The sequence below is a fragment of the Zingiber officinale genome, chromosome 3B, assembly GCF_018446385.1.
Source record: "Zingiber officinale cultivar Zhangliang chromosome 3B, Zo_v1.1, whole genome shotgun sequence".
NCBI lineage: Eukaryota > Viridiplantae > Streptophyta > Magnoliopsida > Zingiberales > Zingiberaceae > Zingiber > Zingiber officinale.
Genome location: NC_055991.1, coordinates 96,435,269 through 96,453,762, shown reverse-complemented (window position 1 = coordinate 96,453,762; position 18,494 = coordinate 96,435,269). Strand labels below are relative to the sequence as shown.

The following is an 18,494-nucleotide window of genomic DNA, read 5'->3' as shown; positions in this document are numbered from 1 at the left end:
GGTCGTGGCATTTTTGTCTTGATGTATTACTATAAAACTAGATTTGTAAGAGATTTTTCGCCTCTAGAAGAATTCTATAAATAATAAAATATAGAGCATGTGGGAGTGATCTATTGATGGATCATAGCTATGAACTAGAGGTACAAGAGGACGGTTGACTAACATTAAACTCAATTTGTGTCTATGTTTTGATTGTAGTATTTCATGTGCATGTTTGATTTGTAGATGACTGATCTTAGCTATAAACTAGGGGTACAAGGGATGATGGTTGAACTACATTAAACTTGATTTGTATAGGTGTTTATATTGTATTAATTTATGTGCATTTTAGATTTTTAAACACGTTGAATTTGAAATAATGAGTATGATAATGTATTCATCTGTGATCTATTCATCTCCCTCTAGTCACATTCACTTATCTAACAATAGTAAATTCTACTCAACAATCAAAGAAAATTTTATTTTGAAAATAAATTTCATGTTTTAAAAATTTTGAAAATGAAAGTGATATATATTAAAACTTTTGGGTAATTTTCATTAAAAAAAAATAGCAGATTAGTGCACAAAGCTTTCTCTAATACGAGATCCAAGAAAAAAAAATCTATTATATACCGTCTTACCTTATTTACAATAGATTATTTTTTATTTTGGCTACTTTTCATATTTGTATAAATTTTGAAATTTAAAATGTATTTTCTTGAAAGATTATTTTTATGTGGGAAAAATAATTTAGAGAACCTCTATAAACTTTTATGATTTTTTTGAGCTTTGTGTATTCTAGGGTTGTGTAAACCCTTGTAATTACATTCATGTATCAAAGGAAATTCATTTTTTTCCAAATATTTTTGATACAATCATTTTAAAATCTACAACTATAAAGGGTAACTCTCCCCGACATCTTCCTCAATTCTCAGAAAAATATCAAACTCCATCTGTACTCCAAACTCCACTTACATCAAAGCACAATAACAGAATTTCAACTTGTGTGTGTTTTTTTCACCGTAAGATTGTCATCCTCCAAAAATTACATTGTTATGCTTTTGAATTGGTTCTCATCTCAATCCTTGATTTCTCGGACCTTCTGGCACAATAAACTATCCCAAATAATTCTTCCTCAATGTATTGTCCTTCCCCCCATCTTCCTTAGTATTTCAAATTATTATTGCTTTAACCATCATATGCCCACCCTACAATTATTTTGTATATGGCTTTGAACTAGTTCTCAAGTGAATCATCATTTGATTGCTCAGCCTTTTGGCACAAATAAGCTTTCCCTAATCAGTTCCTCAATGTATTGTCGTTGAATAATCGTCTGAATTTGATTAACTTCACTTTGATCTCCTCAACTCTTCAAACAATAGCCACAATCTAAGATTTACCTAATGTCATTCCTCTATGTGAGGGGCACTTTAAATTGTGTCAATATATTTTTTGGCCATGGACATAAACAATTCTCACGTTTACAATTTCATGAATTTTGAAACAAGTCCTAATCTTTTTGTACACTGCCCCCACAGAATCACAACTCTTTGTATTTGTTATAAATCTAACTCGACAATCTTTGCTTGGGAGCACAAAATTGCAAGATAAATAACAGCTAAGAGAACTACTGGCAACAGTAAACTGATATCGCCTTAAAATTGTATTGAGTTACATTTTTAGATAAATAGCAGATAAGGCATCTCATGACACCTCAGCACTAATATCACCTTATAATTGTATCAAACTAATCTAAACAATTATAATTATAAATTACATATATAAGATTGTCTGAACCTTTCACAAGATTTTCTCTTCGATTTCCTCTAAACTGAGTCCTTTTGTCTCTGGCACGACGAAGAATATGAATAACAGAGAGGCAATGGCAATCACACCAAAGCCGGCAAAAAGTATACCAGTACCAACTAGTTCCTATAATCACAAAAAGGAAAATTGTATCTCAGGGAAAGACATTTAGAATAATTGGAAAATAAAACAGCAAGTACAACAAATGGAGAGGAAGTGAAGTTGTTACATCAGAATTGCATTGCACAAATACCTTTGTAATATGGGGAATTAACAGTATCAACTAAATGAAATCTGATCAAAATTTAATTTATCCTCGCTACAAGAAAAACAAGGCTCTGCAGTTGTTCAACACTTATATTTCAGCACCATACTAGAAACCAATTCAAGCAGTTGATCTTATGATCATAATTTGTAAGTGCATAAGATAGCATGTGGCTTGAGCTGAATGTTTTATATGATGAAAAATGCACACCATCAGCCAAGCAGAATCAGGCTTATGAAAACGAAGACTGTTTCAAATGATGAAAAATGTTTTTTTTTTAATTGTAGAAAACATTTCTTGAACGTCAAGTTAGACATAGCTTATTTTTAGTTGGCTGCTAGTAAGATTTAAAATTTTAAGTCATGTCGAAGTTTCTATTTATAACCAGAATGATACAATTTCAATATCATATCATACCCTACCGAGATGATTTAGTAGTTTTCAAATATAAAATATATTAATTAAAAAATTATTAATATTTGATTACTATTGATTTAGATTTGATATTATTTTGTAAAATGTTTGGTGCTTATAGAATAAAAGTCGATTTAGGATTAACTGAAGTTCACCTAGTAAACATGACACAATCAAGTATGTTTAAACTGGACTGGGTTTCGATTATTATGATCGATTTAAAGTTTAACTAAATTTATATATAAAATGATTTAATTCATTAGTAATAATATACTTTATGAGGTTAGAAATTATATCATGTTGTATTTTTTATCTTTCCTAATAATTTGTATTCTTCATCCTCAAAAGAAACTTTTTTTTTTAATTTTGTTTACTCATAAACGGATTTTTTTTTACTTTGTTTACCTCATAAATGGATGAAGAAAAAAAATTAATTATAGACAGATAGAAGTTTTTTTTTTCCAATGGACGAATATTGGAAAAAAAACAATAGGGGAAAAATAATTTTCAATGGAAAAAATAAAAACGATTTAAAAACAGGAGAAAAAAGGAATAAAAAATAAAAATAAGAAATAAATAAAAAGAAAATATAGAAAAGGACTTGTTCGTTGCTCGAACCGAGGTCGCTACAACCCTCGAGCCCCGCTATGAGGTCACGACATCTCTATGACCTCACGCCCATGTCAGTTTACTAGTAGAACAGTAAATTTCACTCGTCACGAGGTCATTGTAGCCCATTGCGCACAAGAATAATAAATATGGGATTGTGGTGCTTCCATATGGTAAATAAATAAAAAATATTATTATATATTTTTGAAATTAAAACAAATATATATATATATATATATATAAGTTGATTGAAATTATTAATTTAAGTTTAATTATTAACCTAAGTTTAATTAATAACCTAAATTTGTTTTTTGCATCCCATTTGCGCACCCCCGGGCATCCCCGTCGCAATGCCACGAAGCCTGCCGCAAGATCGTGGGGCCTCAATGACTCACGACATCCCATGGTGTTAGTGCCAAGCAACGGACAGAACAGTAAATTTTACCTATTTCACTCGACAATTAATGAAATTTTAAACCATGGTTCTGACAAACTTTAGAAAACAAGAGTACAGTATCAAACATGAACATTGACGAATATCTAGGTAAATTTGATAACTTATGAGTGCATAGTAACCCCAAATTAGACACTAGTGAAACCTTGATTCACTTCTTTAATAGATTGAGATATGAGATTCAAAGACAGCTAAAATTATTTGGCCCAATCTCAATTGAAGATACTTTCCAAAAGGTTAAAGAGATTGAGCACTTTGTGAAACCCATTACAAGCATTCATTAGACTCCTCAACAAGTGGAGCACCACCACCATCTAGCAAGCCTCTTAACCTAACTCTTCCTAGATTTGTCATCAAACAAACGACAATAAATACAAAAGCAACTAGGAAAATAGAGAAGTTTAATATTCAAAATTTTAATTGTCATGACAAAGGTCATAACATCTAAATGCCCACACAAAGTCTTAGCCTTGGGCCTAAGGAACTAGTGTAGACCGTTGTATCCTTTCAACACCTACGTCATGCGACACGTAGAAATGCACTAGTATCTTCAACACACATGAAAATGTGGGAGTAAGTCTTGTAAAATCATAAACAATAGGGGGAGTTGTGTGGACATAGTTTCCACACAGGCCCCTCTAGGATTCAAGTCACCCTGAAACTACACCCGAGTCTATATAAGGTAGCATAGGTAAATCAAATCTCCCTTCCCGTTACACAAAGGTGTTTAGTTCCAATAGACATGAGTTCATATAAAGATAACATATAGTGTGACATTCTTCCTAAGAGTGTGGCCCGTGTCATTCTTGATTGACCTTGGCTTTACGATCTCTTCGTTACACATGATGGATGAGAAAATACCTACTCTTCCAAATACAATGGAAAAAAAATTAAAATGTAACAGCCAAGTCTAGCAACACAGAGTCCAAACCTAACCTGCAATCTAAAGCAATCCGACCCTTGAGACAACCCCACCATCTTCTCACACAATGCATATTTGAAAATAAAAGGGACATAATACCATTAGTGACTCATGACATCAAATCAGGCCCTACAAAGCTTAAGAAGATAAGTTGCACAAAGTTACCTTACAGGCCCCCATATATGTGCATGCCCCATTGCACCAAGAATATGATTCCAAGATCTCAATTGTGTAACCTACAACTTATCATGTTTGCTCACAACAACATGATAAACCAATTTGGGTTATAGTACATTCAAAATCGTGAATCGATCGAAAGCTCATCAACATGTTAATGTATCTCCCTTACCTACAAATTCTTATTTATCTAAATCAGTAGAGAATTTTACTAAGCGCAATAGAGATACAAGTTGATGTCAGAAGAAAGGTTGCACTAAATAATGAGGCTTATAAATTTCAAAGTAGTACACATTGTAAATTTAAGGAATATAATGTACGAGGCAATGTGCTTGTTCGCATTACCCAAGTACTTCCCTAAAATTTCTCAAAAAATCTTCATGACGCCTCTTTTGGTCTTTTTCAAATTATAAGAAAAATTAGACTAATGCATATGTTGTTAATTTGCCTATTTTTTTAAACATTAATCTAATTTTCAAGGTTAAGGACTTAATATCATATCGAGGAGCATTCAAGTCTTTGTCTTTGTTTGTTGAATTGCCTCCGGGTCAAATACTGTTAGTTAGCGTTGACTCCTATACTCCCATCAATGACAACTTTCTTAGCCTACTAGTCCAAGTTACCAAAGCAACTGTTCCCTACACTCGAACAAGAAGATTCAAGAAGAAAAGTTAATAACTCGTTGGGAGTCGAGTTCTTCTCAATGAAGGAGAATAATTGATCCAGCGGATAACTATCCATTTCGTTGATTCGCGCACGAATACCGGAAGTGATCTTCTAAACTCGTTGATTTCGCAGAATGCTAAAGATAGGCAACCAAATTCAATGTATGGGAAGAAACGGCACGACCACGAATTTTTATTAATAAAAAAACTCCATAAAAACAATTAAACAAGTGTTTAAATATTCAAACCCTAAATATGCAAAAGATTAAAATATCCTGAAAAACCTAACTCAACAAAATAATAAAAAAATACTAAAATTACTCTTTCGTTCCTGCATCATTCTCCTTCGGATGGAGAAAATTCGTTCTCAAATTGCTGGTCATATCATCATTAGACGAATCACCAGGGAAAGGTGATTTGTCGACTAGGGAGGCGCAACCTAATGACGAGGATTGTGAATAATGATGATCCACTTGATTTGTCGGCTAGCTAGGTGGAATGCGAACAAAAACCTTTGAAATCATCCTTGTCTCTACAATAGAACCCAATGGTCAATGATAGGTCGATCACACCTAGAGGTAGGTGTTGCATCGCACTCAGGTCAATTTTTTTTTAACCAAGGACCAAAAGAACCAGAAGTAGTATAGGTGGTCAATCTTGTCGCCCCTTGCTAAAATCATGATAAAATCTAGCAACAACCTTAATGTAGACAACTGTTATTTGAAAACGACCTTTAGAAAGGCTAGATACTCCCTCAATATTCTACAACACTTCTATGAGTAAATCCACATCAGCCCACTCGACATTAGCTTGTGTGGCATCAAGTTTTCCATCCAAAGAAGTACCATCACCAATAACAAATTCCAAGGCCTCCATCAATGGATATGGCATTATATCCCTCAAAGATAAAAAAATTCGTTCCAAGAGAATAATCTAGTTGATGAACCTTTGCTTCCACCATCTGCCCAAATTTATAGTACGAGGATGGATCTAAAGTTGCATCCCATGAAATTTTTGATAGGTGAACAAGGGCAAATACTCCTTCAACCTCCAAATATATCACCAAGTATGTAATTTTCCTGATCTGACATCTCACAACATCACCAATACTGAATCTAGCCATAAGACTTCTCTTTTTCTCAATGAATTCTTCCTTCTGTTGGCCTCCCATAGAACATTATTTTCCTGGATTTGCTATCAACCAGAATTACTAATCCTCGAAGTCTCTATGTAGTGTTCGAAACCCCTTATTTAATTAAGGGGACTTATTGGATTAAATTATAATTAGAATCCGAATTTATTTAAGGGATTTATTGGATTAATTACAATAAGATTTGGAATTCATTTAATTAAGGATATTTATTTGATTTAATTAAGAATTTATTTACATTTAATTAGTTAAGTTAGCCTGCAATTAGGAAATTTGGATTAGTGAATTATATTAAGAAAATATAAGATACAAATATATCAAGACTTAGTATTTATATAATTTATGTGTATAAATTATCCTTCTAAACAATATGAAAATGAAATATAAATAACATATTATATATATATATATATATATATATATAGTATTAAAAAAATGTAAGATTAAAATAACGTATAACTAAGAAATATTATATATAATATATAATATAAATATAGTATAAATAAAGATTCAACATGTAAGAAACTATAACATTTTAATTATATATACATGATATATATATGGATATAGATAGGAAAGTTGATGACTTGGTATATAAAAAAAATATTATAGGACTTAATATTTATAGATGGATAAAACTAAGTGTAAAAAAAAAAAAGGAGACAAAGTCCAAGAACTACCACCTTCTATAAAACCCTTATCTAAAAACTCCACCTTGCTCCTTTGAGTTCTGCCGGCCCTAAGCCCCCACCCTCACCAAGTTGCACCGGTTCCCTAGCTCCAAGGGAAGACAAGAAAAGAGGGGTAATAGTTAAAGACTCAAAGGCATGTTCTCTAACTTGTAATGCCCTAGTTAGTTTCTATGGTTGGTGAATTTTGGGTACCAAGGATTGATGTATGATGTTCTAGTTTAAGTTCTCTTCTTGAGTTTCTTTTTAAGGGTTTGTACGCTGTCTATAGACTTGTAGTAGGTGTGGAAAATTACTAGATGATACATACGGACAACAATGTCTAATGACCATGCATGTTATAAATTTTTTTTATATATATGATAAATGTTTGATTAAGCTATTATAGTATAATTTAATCATGGACTATAGGGATAGGTTCGGTCATGTTTTAATGATAATATGCATGTTTGTTCCTATACTTTAATATGTTAAGGGTAAGTAAGTGCATGTGTGGTTTTGGCTTCTAGGCTTTATACTGTTTATGATGTTTTATGGAAATATATGCATATATGTCTCATGCTTAAGTGTGTTAATAGTGCTTTATAAAAGAATAGATATGCTTCTATGGATTCGGCTTTAATGTTTTGAAGAGGGTTTATAATAGGTGCATACCATGTCAAAGTGCAGAGTATGTACAAGTATTTTTTTAAAATCTTAATTTTTCTTCTTTACCTCTATTACTGCGAGATAAATGTGCACAGTTTCATATTTAGAATTATGATTCAATAGATATATATCATAACATTCATAATTATGATTTCTTATAAATCAACCTTGTCTTAAATTAAATTTTAATGCTTAGCCAACAAGGAGACGTGGAACTCACCATAAAAAAAAGATTAGTTTAAAATTTGTAAGTCAGGTATGTTTTCATGCATGTCTTTAAAACAAATTGAATAAAATAATAAGTGAGTAACCCGCCTGCGATTTGCTTCATTAAATGGAATAATTGCTTTCATGTAATATTTTGCCCAGCTTTGATTTACATAATTGTTTGGTCCAGTATCTAGATTTTTTTTATTCCTACTCGCTTTACGTATTTATGTTCTACGTGATGACTATATGTGTTATATCTAGGTTTCGGACCTCTAGATTTGGTAAGTTCATGTTGCTCCTTGCTTCTCATTATGATAACCTTAAAATGCTCATGAAATAAGCCCACTTACAAAGATGTACCTATTAATTATGTATGTTTTGGAATTAATGATAGTATGCATGTTTGTTTTCTTGCTTTAATGTGTTACGAGTAAGTAAGTGCATGTTCTGGGATGGTGGTATGACCCGAGGACCTACGCCCAGTGAGCGCACCAGAATCAATTAGGTTATGTTTTGGGATGATGGTATGATCTGGGGACCTACGCCCAGTGAGCACGCTAGAATCAATTAAGTTATGTTCTGGGATGGTGGTATGATCTGGGGACTTACGCCCGATGAGCGCACCAAAATAAAGGGGGACACCAGTCCTAAGTTCGGACCCCTACCAACCTAATGCTAGGATAGTTGTTTGATCAACAACTTATGTTACGGTACTGCTAAGTGCAACTAGAACATCACAATGATATGTTTATAAGTACGCACACCAATATGTTCAAGTCATGTTCACGTTTACGCTTTTGACTATGTTTATGCTTATGTTTATGCTTGTGCCTAGGCCTATGTACATGCTCATGTTTATGTTTATGTAACGATGTTTGCTTGTAACCTGGGACCTAAGTCACCTAGCATATGTTTTTTTTTTCCTTAGTACACTAGGTTATAGATACTGTTAGAATAAAATATTTATAAGGGTATTTTTGACTTTTTGTTATATATCTTCTTTCCTATATAAAGGCCTAACTCGTGGCTCCCAAGATACAAGATTTTAGGTTTTGCTTTGAACATGGTATCAGAGCCAAGTTAAAACCCTAATTTCTTTCCTCTTCCCCCGCGCCGTCTTTCTCTGTCGCGCCCCCATCTTGCCTCGCGCGTGTCTCCCGCAACGCCTAGCAGCTTCTCGATCGTCAGCGTCATTACGCAGCAAGAGCTCTTCGGCGGCCGCTTCCTATCCCGGGACACGGACACTCCCGCTTAGCGCCGTCATGTCCCTCATCGAGCTCGCGCCTCGTCGGCCTTTCTCTTCCGCAAGTTCTCCAGCGGCGACGGAGCAAGCCTCTGCCATTGTTGGTTTTTTCCTTCTGCCCTAGCTTCGGTTTTTTCTTCTGCCCTAGCTTCTGCCGTTGTTCCCTTCTGCCCTTCTGCCCTTCTTCTGCTCAGTCACCAGCAGCCAACAAGCCCGACGCCAGAAGAAGCAATCTCTTCCAGCAGAAGCAAGCTCAGTTTATCGATTCTGGCAGTCCGGTTCACAGTTTTATTCATGGCTACATCTGGCGCCCCAAAGCCAGATACATCAATCTTTAACAACCATATTACTGCACTCCTTTCTTCCGAGCAGTTGGATGGTAAAAATTATATCTCCTAGGCATCTCACGTTGAGCTTTGGCTTGTTGGACAGGGTAAGAGACACATCTCACTCAAACTGAAGAGGATGTTCAAGTCGCTGATCGTCCTCTGTGGAAGAAGGTTGATGCTCAGTTGTGTTGTATTATCCGAGCCACCATCCATCCATCTCTTAGGGATGTCTTCCGTACTCACAAAACCTGTAAAGCTGTTTGAACACAGGCTCAACAACTCTTTATAAACACCTCTCGGCGACTCTATCAAGTTTGTGAAGATCTCATGACCATCCTCAGCGCTCATCAGATTAAGGATTCAATGTCAACTTATCTGGTTCAGTCTCTAGCCTTCTTTATGACTTCAATGAACTACTCCCACCTGCGGCCAATCCTGCTGAAGAGCTTGAAAATCGGAAGAAAATTTTTATGCCTCTGGCTTTATATGGTCTGCCCACAGATTATTCTCATGTCCATGATCAGATCCTGGGCAGCCCCACAGAAGCTACCATAGACAATACCTGGGCGACTCTCCTCCGTGTCCTAGCCAAAGTCTTGACGATACCTTCTTCCGTTCCTGTCGACTCGTCAGCTTTAGTCTCTCGACACAAAGGACCTCTACCTCGCAAGGGTGGCAAAGGACGTCCTTGGTGTGATCATTGCCATCGACTAGGACACACGATTGATAAGTGCTAGAGTCTACATGGTCATCCTCCTCGTGCTGCTCAGATCGTTCAGAGTTCTGTTGCTTCTTCAGCTCCCACTTCACAGTTAACACCTGATTCGACTCCAACACCTTCCTATACTGACTTTCTGAAATGGTTTGAGGATCGTCAGGCTTCTGGTTCCACTGCTACCATTGCAGACGCTGGTACTTCCTTTGCTGGCATATCTCGTTCTTCGGGTCCTTGGATTCTTGATTCTGGGGCCACCGATCATATCACTAGTAATAAATCCCTTTTTTCTTCTTTCACTATTTCTGGTAATTTACCAATGGTCACCATGGCCAATGGTTCCCAAACTCGATCCCAGGGTATTGGCATTGTTCATCCTTCTTCATCTCTTTCCATTCATAATGTTCTTTATGTTCCCGGAGCTCTCTTTAATTTATTGTCGATAAGTCAACTTACTCGATCTCTCGATTGTGTCATTTCTTTTACTAACACATCTGTTTCCCTACAGGACCGGAGTACGGGGAGGATGATTGGCTTCGGATGTGAATCTCATGGCTTATATCGGCTTCAACAACCCTCTTTTGTTGGTTCGGCGGCGGCATCTCCACTTCTTATTAATGCTCAGTTGGGACATCTAGCTCTTAATAAGTTGAAACAGTTACATCCTAGTCTTTCTCACTTAGAGTCTTTGTCTTGTAAGTCGTGTCAATTAGGTAAGCATGTTCGTAGTTCTTTTTCTCCTCGCATTGAGAGTCGGGCTATGTCTCCTTTTGCTTTGGTTCATTCTGATGTTTGGGGTCCGAGTCATGTTTTTTCTACAATGGGGTCTAGGTATTTTGTTACTTTTATAGACGATTTTTCCCGTTGTACATGGTTATATCTAATGAAGGATCGTTCAAAATTATTTTCTATTTTTGAATCCTTTTTCCAAGAAATAAAAACTCAATTTGGTACTTCCCTTTGAACTTTGCAAAGTGATAATACACGCGAGTATTTATCTACTCAGTTTCGTACCTTCTTGACATCTCATGGTGTGTTGCATCGCACGTCTTGCCCTTTACCCCTCAACAGAATGGGGTTGCAGAACGTAAGAATCGTCATCTCCTTGAGACCACTCGGACTCTACTTCTCCATTCTCATGTCCCTCATCAGTTTTGGGGTGATGTCGTACTTACTGCGTGTTATATCATCAATCGCATGCCTTCATCCACTCTCCAGGGTAAAATACCTCATCAGGTACTTTATCCACATCAGTCTCTTCATCCTTTCCCACCTCGGGTCTTTGGTTCTATATGTTTTACTCATGCTCTTGATCCCGGCATTGACAAACTCTCTCCTCGGTCTCATAAGTGTGTCTTCCTTGGATATCCACGGTCTCAGAAAGTGTACAAGTGTTATTCCCCTACTCTTCGTCGGTACTTCATCTCTGCTGATGTCACATTCTTTGACTCGGTTTCTTTTTTTGGGCCTTCCGCTTCACAGGCCGAGGTTTCTCCCTCTCCACCTGCACCAGTAACTATCTTTTGTCCTCCGGAGGGGCCTCTATCACCTCCAGCCTCATCTCCTCCTTTGCAGGTTTATCGGCGTCGTCCTCGTTCTGCTTTGCCGCCGACCAATATTGACACTGCGGTGGGCATATCTTTGGAGCCAAGTCCTTCGCCATTTCTTCCGGTCCCATCTCCTGACTCTGATGTTCTTATTGCACTTCGAAAGGGTATGCGCTCCACTCGTAATCCTTCTCCTCACTATGTTTCTTTGAGCTATCATCGTCTTTCTCCATCCTATTAATATTGTCTGTCTTCCTTGTCGTCTGTTTCTCTTCCAAAGACTGCAGGTGATGCCTTTACCCATCCAGGATGGAAACAGACTATGCTTGATGAAATGAGTGCCTTACAGAGCAGTGGGACTTGGAACCTCGTTCCTCTACCTCCTGGGAAGTCAGTGGTTGGTTGTCGATGGGTGTTTACGGTGAAAGTTGGTGTAGATGGCACTGTTGATCGGCTTAAAGCTCGTCTCATTGCTAAAGGTTATACTCAGATATTTGGATTGGATTATGGAGACACTTTTTCTCCTATTACCAAGATGTCTTCTGTGCGTCTTTTCCTGTCTATTGCTGTAATTCATCATTAGCCCCTTCATCAATTGGACATCAAAAATGCATTCTTACATGGTGTCCTGCTCGAGGAAGTCTACATGGAGCAACCTCCGTATTTTGTTGCTCAGGGGGAGTCTTCTAAACTTGTATGTCGCTTGCGGAAATCTTTATATGGTCTCAAGCAGTCACCCAGAGCATGGTTCAGTAGATTTAGTACCGTAATTCAACAGTTTGGCATGACTCGAAGCGAGGCTAACCATTCTGTCTTTTATCGCTACTCATCTACTGGTTGCATCTATGTAGTGGTTTATGTTGATGATATTGTCATTACAGGTAATGATCATCTTGGGATTTCACAAATAAAACATCTTTTCAAACATTTCCAGACAAAGGATCTCGGCAAACTCAAATATTTCCTAGGGATAGAAGTGGCACAGTCTAAAGATGGGATCATTATATCCCAAAGGAAGTATGCAATGGATATTCTGGAAGAAACATGTTTCTTCCGGGTTCGAGGAAGGACGGGTTGTTGGGCTAGGAGGGGGTTGTTGGATATCCTGCTAACACAAAAAAAACAAACCCTCCTTGAACTCTTTAAGCTAACACTTGCATAAATAAACTAAGCAGTAAATTAAAAGCATAAAGAAAAAGCGAGGCAAAAGTATTTACTTGGTTACAACAATGTAGCGCAGAAAACAGAAGCTTAGACTAAAAGAGAGCGTGCAAGCACTGGATTTACAATCGGTGAGTTCATTCAAAAGCTTCTGGACCAAAGCTATATTTATAGCCTTGGTCGGGGCGCCTGGAAGGGTTCCGGGCGCCCTAGGGGGATCCTGAACGATACAGGCGATTAGTAGGGAAACAAAACTACCTTACTGTCACTCGTCCGGATATCTCATTTGCAGTAAGTGTAGTAAGTCAGTTTCTCAACTCTCCGTGCAAAGAACATTGGGATGTCGTGACTCGCATTATTCGATATATCAAGGGTGCACCGGGAAAGGGTCTTCTATATGAAGACAAAGGACATACTCAAGTTGTGGGGTATTCTGATGCAGATTGGGCAGGATCTCCCTCTGATAGAAGATCTACTTCTGGATTTTGTATATTTGTCGGAGGTAATCTTGTTTCTTGGAAAAGCAAAAAGCAGAATGTTGTGGCGAGATCCAGTGCAGAGGCAGAATATCGAGCTATGGCTATAACCAGTCAAGAACTTATATGGTTAAAACAGTTGCTTCAGGAGCTAAGGTTTGGAGAGGTTACACAAATGTCACTCATATGTGACAACCAGGCCGCTATGCATATTGCCTCAAATCCAGTCTTCTATGAGAGGACAAAGAATATTGAAGTTGACTGTCACTTCGTTAGAGAGAAAGTCATATCTGGAGAAATATCCTCTAGTTTTGTCAACTCACATGATCAGCTAGCAAATATATTCACTAAGTCACTTAGAGCATCCACATCTAATACCCTAAACTAAACTTTTACCTTAAATTTTACATTTTGCATTAAAAAAACATCCGCATTAGGTACCCTACTCATTCCTTAAATATACATTTTATGAATAGTAGTTCTTTAAATTTAAGGAATGGATTCCATTCCCTAAACATTAAAATACTATTTCTCTCTCCTCCCTCTAATAATAAAAAATTTCTCTCTCCTCTATCTCTTTCCTCCATCTAATAATAAAAAATATGAAGGAAAGAGAAAAAATAATTAAAAAATAAATATATGGTAAATTATAGGGAAGCTGATGTATCATGTAGTGAAAAATGGATATCTAAATTTAATAAAGTAGTTCTTTTACCCTAAATTTTAAATTTTGGATGAGGATACTGATGTGGATGGTCTTAGAGGTCCCCGAATTGACTACATATGCAACAAGCTTGGTGCATATGATCTATATTCTCCAGCTTGAGGGGGAGTGTTAGAATAAAATATTTATAAGGGTATTTTTGACTTTTTGTTATATATCTTCTATCCTATATAAAGGCCTAACTCGTGGCTCCTAAGATACGAGATTTTAGGTTTTGCTTTGAACAGATAATAACTATTGTCTAACACAGTTTTGAACATGCTGAGTCTCTCGACTCATAGATTTCAATGTTTTTCATACAATGGAACAAATGAGACGGGAGACGTTGACCAGTGAGTCAGCTCGGGACAATGGCAACACAACCCAAAGACCTACCAGTTTAATTTCCGCATTTAGCTATGTTTTTTTTCAAACCCTCTATGTAATTTTATTTGAACTAAGAAACTGCTATGGAAGTATAAACAAGTGGCGTCTGCAGCTTTATTTACGAATTGTAGAAAAAAACTAGGGGCATTACTTTAAAATACAACACCCAAATAATAATAAAATAATAAGGTTATTTGAGGAACAATCTTAACGGAATTTTTAGAAATTTTTAGAAATTTTTTGGGACTTATTCGGAGCTCGTATAACGTATTTTAAGAGGAAGTATTTATAGGCTCGAGAAAAACCTATTTGGGATACCCGGAGGTGGGAGTTGAATAAAAAACCGATCTAGGGTTTAATTTACAAATCCCTCAGCTATAAAGGAAAAATCTTCCCGTGCCCTAACTCCCATTCACCTGCTGATCTCCTCTTCCTTAAGCCTCACCTCGCGGCGTCGCCGCCTCTTCTTCGCCAAACCTCTTCTCCCCAAGCCATTGTCGGTCTCCCTCTCCCTCCCGCTAGTTCCCGCACCTGAGCCGGCCTTTCTTCCTCTCTCGAACACCACACACATCTATCGGCCTCTCCTCACGCGAGCGCCGCAGCCGGCGATCTTCCTCCTCTTCTCCCTCGAGCCACAGCCGCGGCTCCTTTTCCCTCAGGCGAGCACCAGAGCCGCGACCCTTCCCTCTCCTCCCATCTCTCTCAGATCAGCCCAAATAGAGCCCTGCCGTCGACACAGCTGTGCCCTAACCCCTCTCCACCGCTTCTTCAGCACTCCTCTCTCGAAGCAGAACTTCTCCTCCAAACCATGAGAAAAGGCAAGTAGACTTCCCTAGTAGGTATGGAAGTTTGTTTTCCTTGGTAGCTAAGCGTAGGGATTTAGAGAATGGTCCGGATTTTTGTGTCAATGCTCGATTTACTGCTCTGTGTAGAGAGATTTGAATCAGCTTGGTTTCTCCTTGTACGGGTTTTAGGATTGTTCTTTTTCTTGATTTCTGATTGGTTTGGTAAGTGAAAGTTCGTGTTTGCTTTGTGTAAATTTTCTACAAGTATAATCCCCTCTCTAAGTATGGGTTTTGGGAAGTAGATTGGGAGTGGGCATGCAAAACAATTCCAATGATGTCTCTGCATATTCATGGAGTTTTTTTTTGAATGCTGGATAGAATTGGGAAGTGGGGGATTTGATCCAATGTTGTTCTTGTTTACTTTAGGAATCAACTGTTTTGTGGGCAAATTCAGTGAGTTTTAATGTATTTCCAAGATGGTTCTGGCTTTTCCTTGGTGATTTCGAAGTTTCAGATAGATTTGCTTGATTGGGACGGGCTATTCATCGAGTTTTGTTTTCTTGTATTGGTTGTGTTCTATTTGAAAGGGATTTGGATGCAATGGAGTTTTGTTTTGTTTCCGACCTCGCCGTGATGTAGTGGACAGATTTAATAGGTTGTAGTGAGGTTCTAATGGGTTCTGTTCTTGTGATAGTTTCGGATGTCTCCTTTTGCTTTGATTCGTTCGATGTTTGGGGTAAGTCATGTTTTCTCTGATGGGGTCTAGGTATTTTGTTACTTTTATGAGCGATTTTTCCCGTTGTACGTGGTTATATCTCAATGAAGGATCGTTAAATTATTTTCTATTTTTGAATCCTTTTCAGAAATAAAACTTCAATTTGGTACTTCCCTTTGAACTTTGCATAAAGTGATAATACCGCAAGTTATTATATCTAGCTCGATTGAAAAACACTATGCTGTTTTCCCGCTACTAGTCGAATGGTATATGCACGAATCGTCTGTTCCTTTAAGAGAACTCGACCGTTACCCACGTTCCTCGTCAGTTTTGGGGTGATGATGTACTTACTGCGTGTTATATCATCAATCGCGTGCCTTCGTCCACTCTCTAGGGTAAAATACCTCATCCGGTGCTTTATCCACATCAGTCTCTTCATCCTTTACCACCTCGGGTCTTTGGTTCTGTATGTTTTGCTCATGCTCTTGATCCTGGCATTGATGAACTCTCTCCTCGGTCTCATAAGTGTGTCTTCCTTGGGTACCCACGGTCTTAGAAAGGGTACAAGTGTTATTCCCCTACTCTTATCGGTGCCATCTCTGCGATGTCACGTTCTTTGACTCGGTTTCTTTTTTTTGCCCTTCCGCTTCAGTCGAGATTTCTCCTCTCCGCACCCGTAACTATCTTTTGTCCTCATCTCTCTACCACCATTCCTCCTCCTTGCCGGGTACGGCCCAACTCATGCCCAACATGGAGGGCAAGCATCTTCTGAGGCCAGTCCTTTGCCATTTCCTCGGTCTCCGACTCTTCGATGTTCTCCTATGAATGGAAAGTATCAGCTCCACGTAATCCTTCTCCTCACTATGTTTCTTTGAGCTATCATCGTCTTTCTCCATCCTATTATTATTGTCTGTCTTCCTTGTCGTCTGTTTCTCTTCCAAAGACTGCAGGTGATGCCTTTGCCCATCCAGGATGAAAACAAGCTATACTTGATGAAATGAGTGCCTTACAGAGCGGTGGGACTTGGAACCTCGTTCCTCTACCTCCTGGGAAGTCAGTGGTTGGTTGTCGATGGGTGTTTACGGTGAAAGTTGGTGTAGACGGCACTGTTGATCGGCTTAAGGCTCGTTTTATTGCTAAAGGTTATACTCAGGTATTTGGATTGGATTATAGAGACACTTTTTCTCCTGTTGCCAAGATGTCTTCTGTGCGTCTTTTCTTGTCTATTGCTGCAATTCGCCATTGACCCATTCATCAATTGGACATCAAAAATACATTCTTACATGGTGACATGCTTGAGGAAGTCTACATGGAGTAACCTCCGTGTTTTGTTGCTAGGGGGAGTCTTCTGGACTTGTTTCGCTCCCCAGGAGAACGGTAAATTTCGTTCGTGCCGCCCGGCACGGCAACTGCATTTCAACTACTGGTTGCATCTATGTAGTGGTTTATGTTGATGATATTGTCATTTAATGATCATCTTGGGATTTCACAAATAAAACATCTTTTCAAATATTTCCAGACAAAGGATCTCGGCAAACTCAAATATTTCCTAGGGATAGAAGTGGCACAGTCTAAAGATGGGATCATTATATCCCAAAGGAAGTATCTGATGGATACGGAAGAAACATGTTTCTTAGGGTTCGAGAAGGACGGGTTGTTGGGCTAGGAGGGGTTGGATATCCTGCTAACACAAAAAACAAACCCTCCTTGAACTCTTTAAGCTAACACTTGCATAAACTAAGCGATAAATTAAAGCATAAAAAAAGCGGCAAAGTATTTACTGGTTCAACCGGTGTGGTTGTTAATCGAGAAGATTAAGCTCAATAAAAATCTCCTTGATGGGAGAAGCCTGCACAATGATGTGGCGCGAGAGCTTAGACTAAAGGGCGTCTGCACTGGATTTACAATCGGTGAGTTCGGCTTCGGACAAGCTATATTTATAGCCTTGGTGGGCGCTGGAAGGTTCCGGCGCCTAGGGGATCTGAGCGTCTAGGCGATTAGTAGGAAACAAAACTACCTTCGTCACTCGTCCGGATATCGTTTGCGGTAAGTGTAGTAAGTCGGTTTCTCGACTCTCCGTGCAAGAACATTGGGATGTCGTGACTCGCATTCGATATATCAGGTGCACCGGAAAGGGTCTTATATGAAGACAAAGGACATACTCGAGTTGTGGGGTATTACGATGCAGTTGGCGGGATCCCTCGATGAAGATCTCTACGGATTTTATATTTGTCGGGTAATCTTGTTTCTTGGACAAGCGAATGTTGTGGCGAGATCCGGTCTGGGCGAATATCGAGCTATAGCTATAACCATCAAGAACTTATATGTTAGCAGTTGCTTGGAGCTAAGGTTTGGAGGTTACGAATGTCACCATATGTGACAACCAGAGCCTATATCATGTACCTCAAATCCGGTCTTACAGAGAACGAAAGAATATTGAAGTTG

The 18,494-nt window shown here is 38.0% G+C and overlaps 1 protein-coding gene across 1 annotated transcript in view; it reads right to left on the bottom strand.

Annotated features, from left to right (window-relative positions):
- Positions 1 to 1,607: 1,607 nt before the first annotated feature.
- LOC121967141 (D-xylose-proton symporter-like 2) overlaps positions 1,608 to 18,494 on the bottom strand; it is a 62,357-nt gene continuing 45,470 nt past the window's right edge. Inside the window, exon 14 of the mRNA XM_042517187.1 lies at positions 1,608 to 1,911. Coding sequence (XP_042373121.1) covers positions 1,780 to 1,911 — 132 coding nt within the window. The 3' untranslated portion in view covers positions 1,608 to 1,779. The remainder of the gene's footprint in view (positions 1,912 to 18,494) is intronic.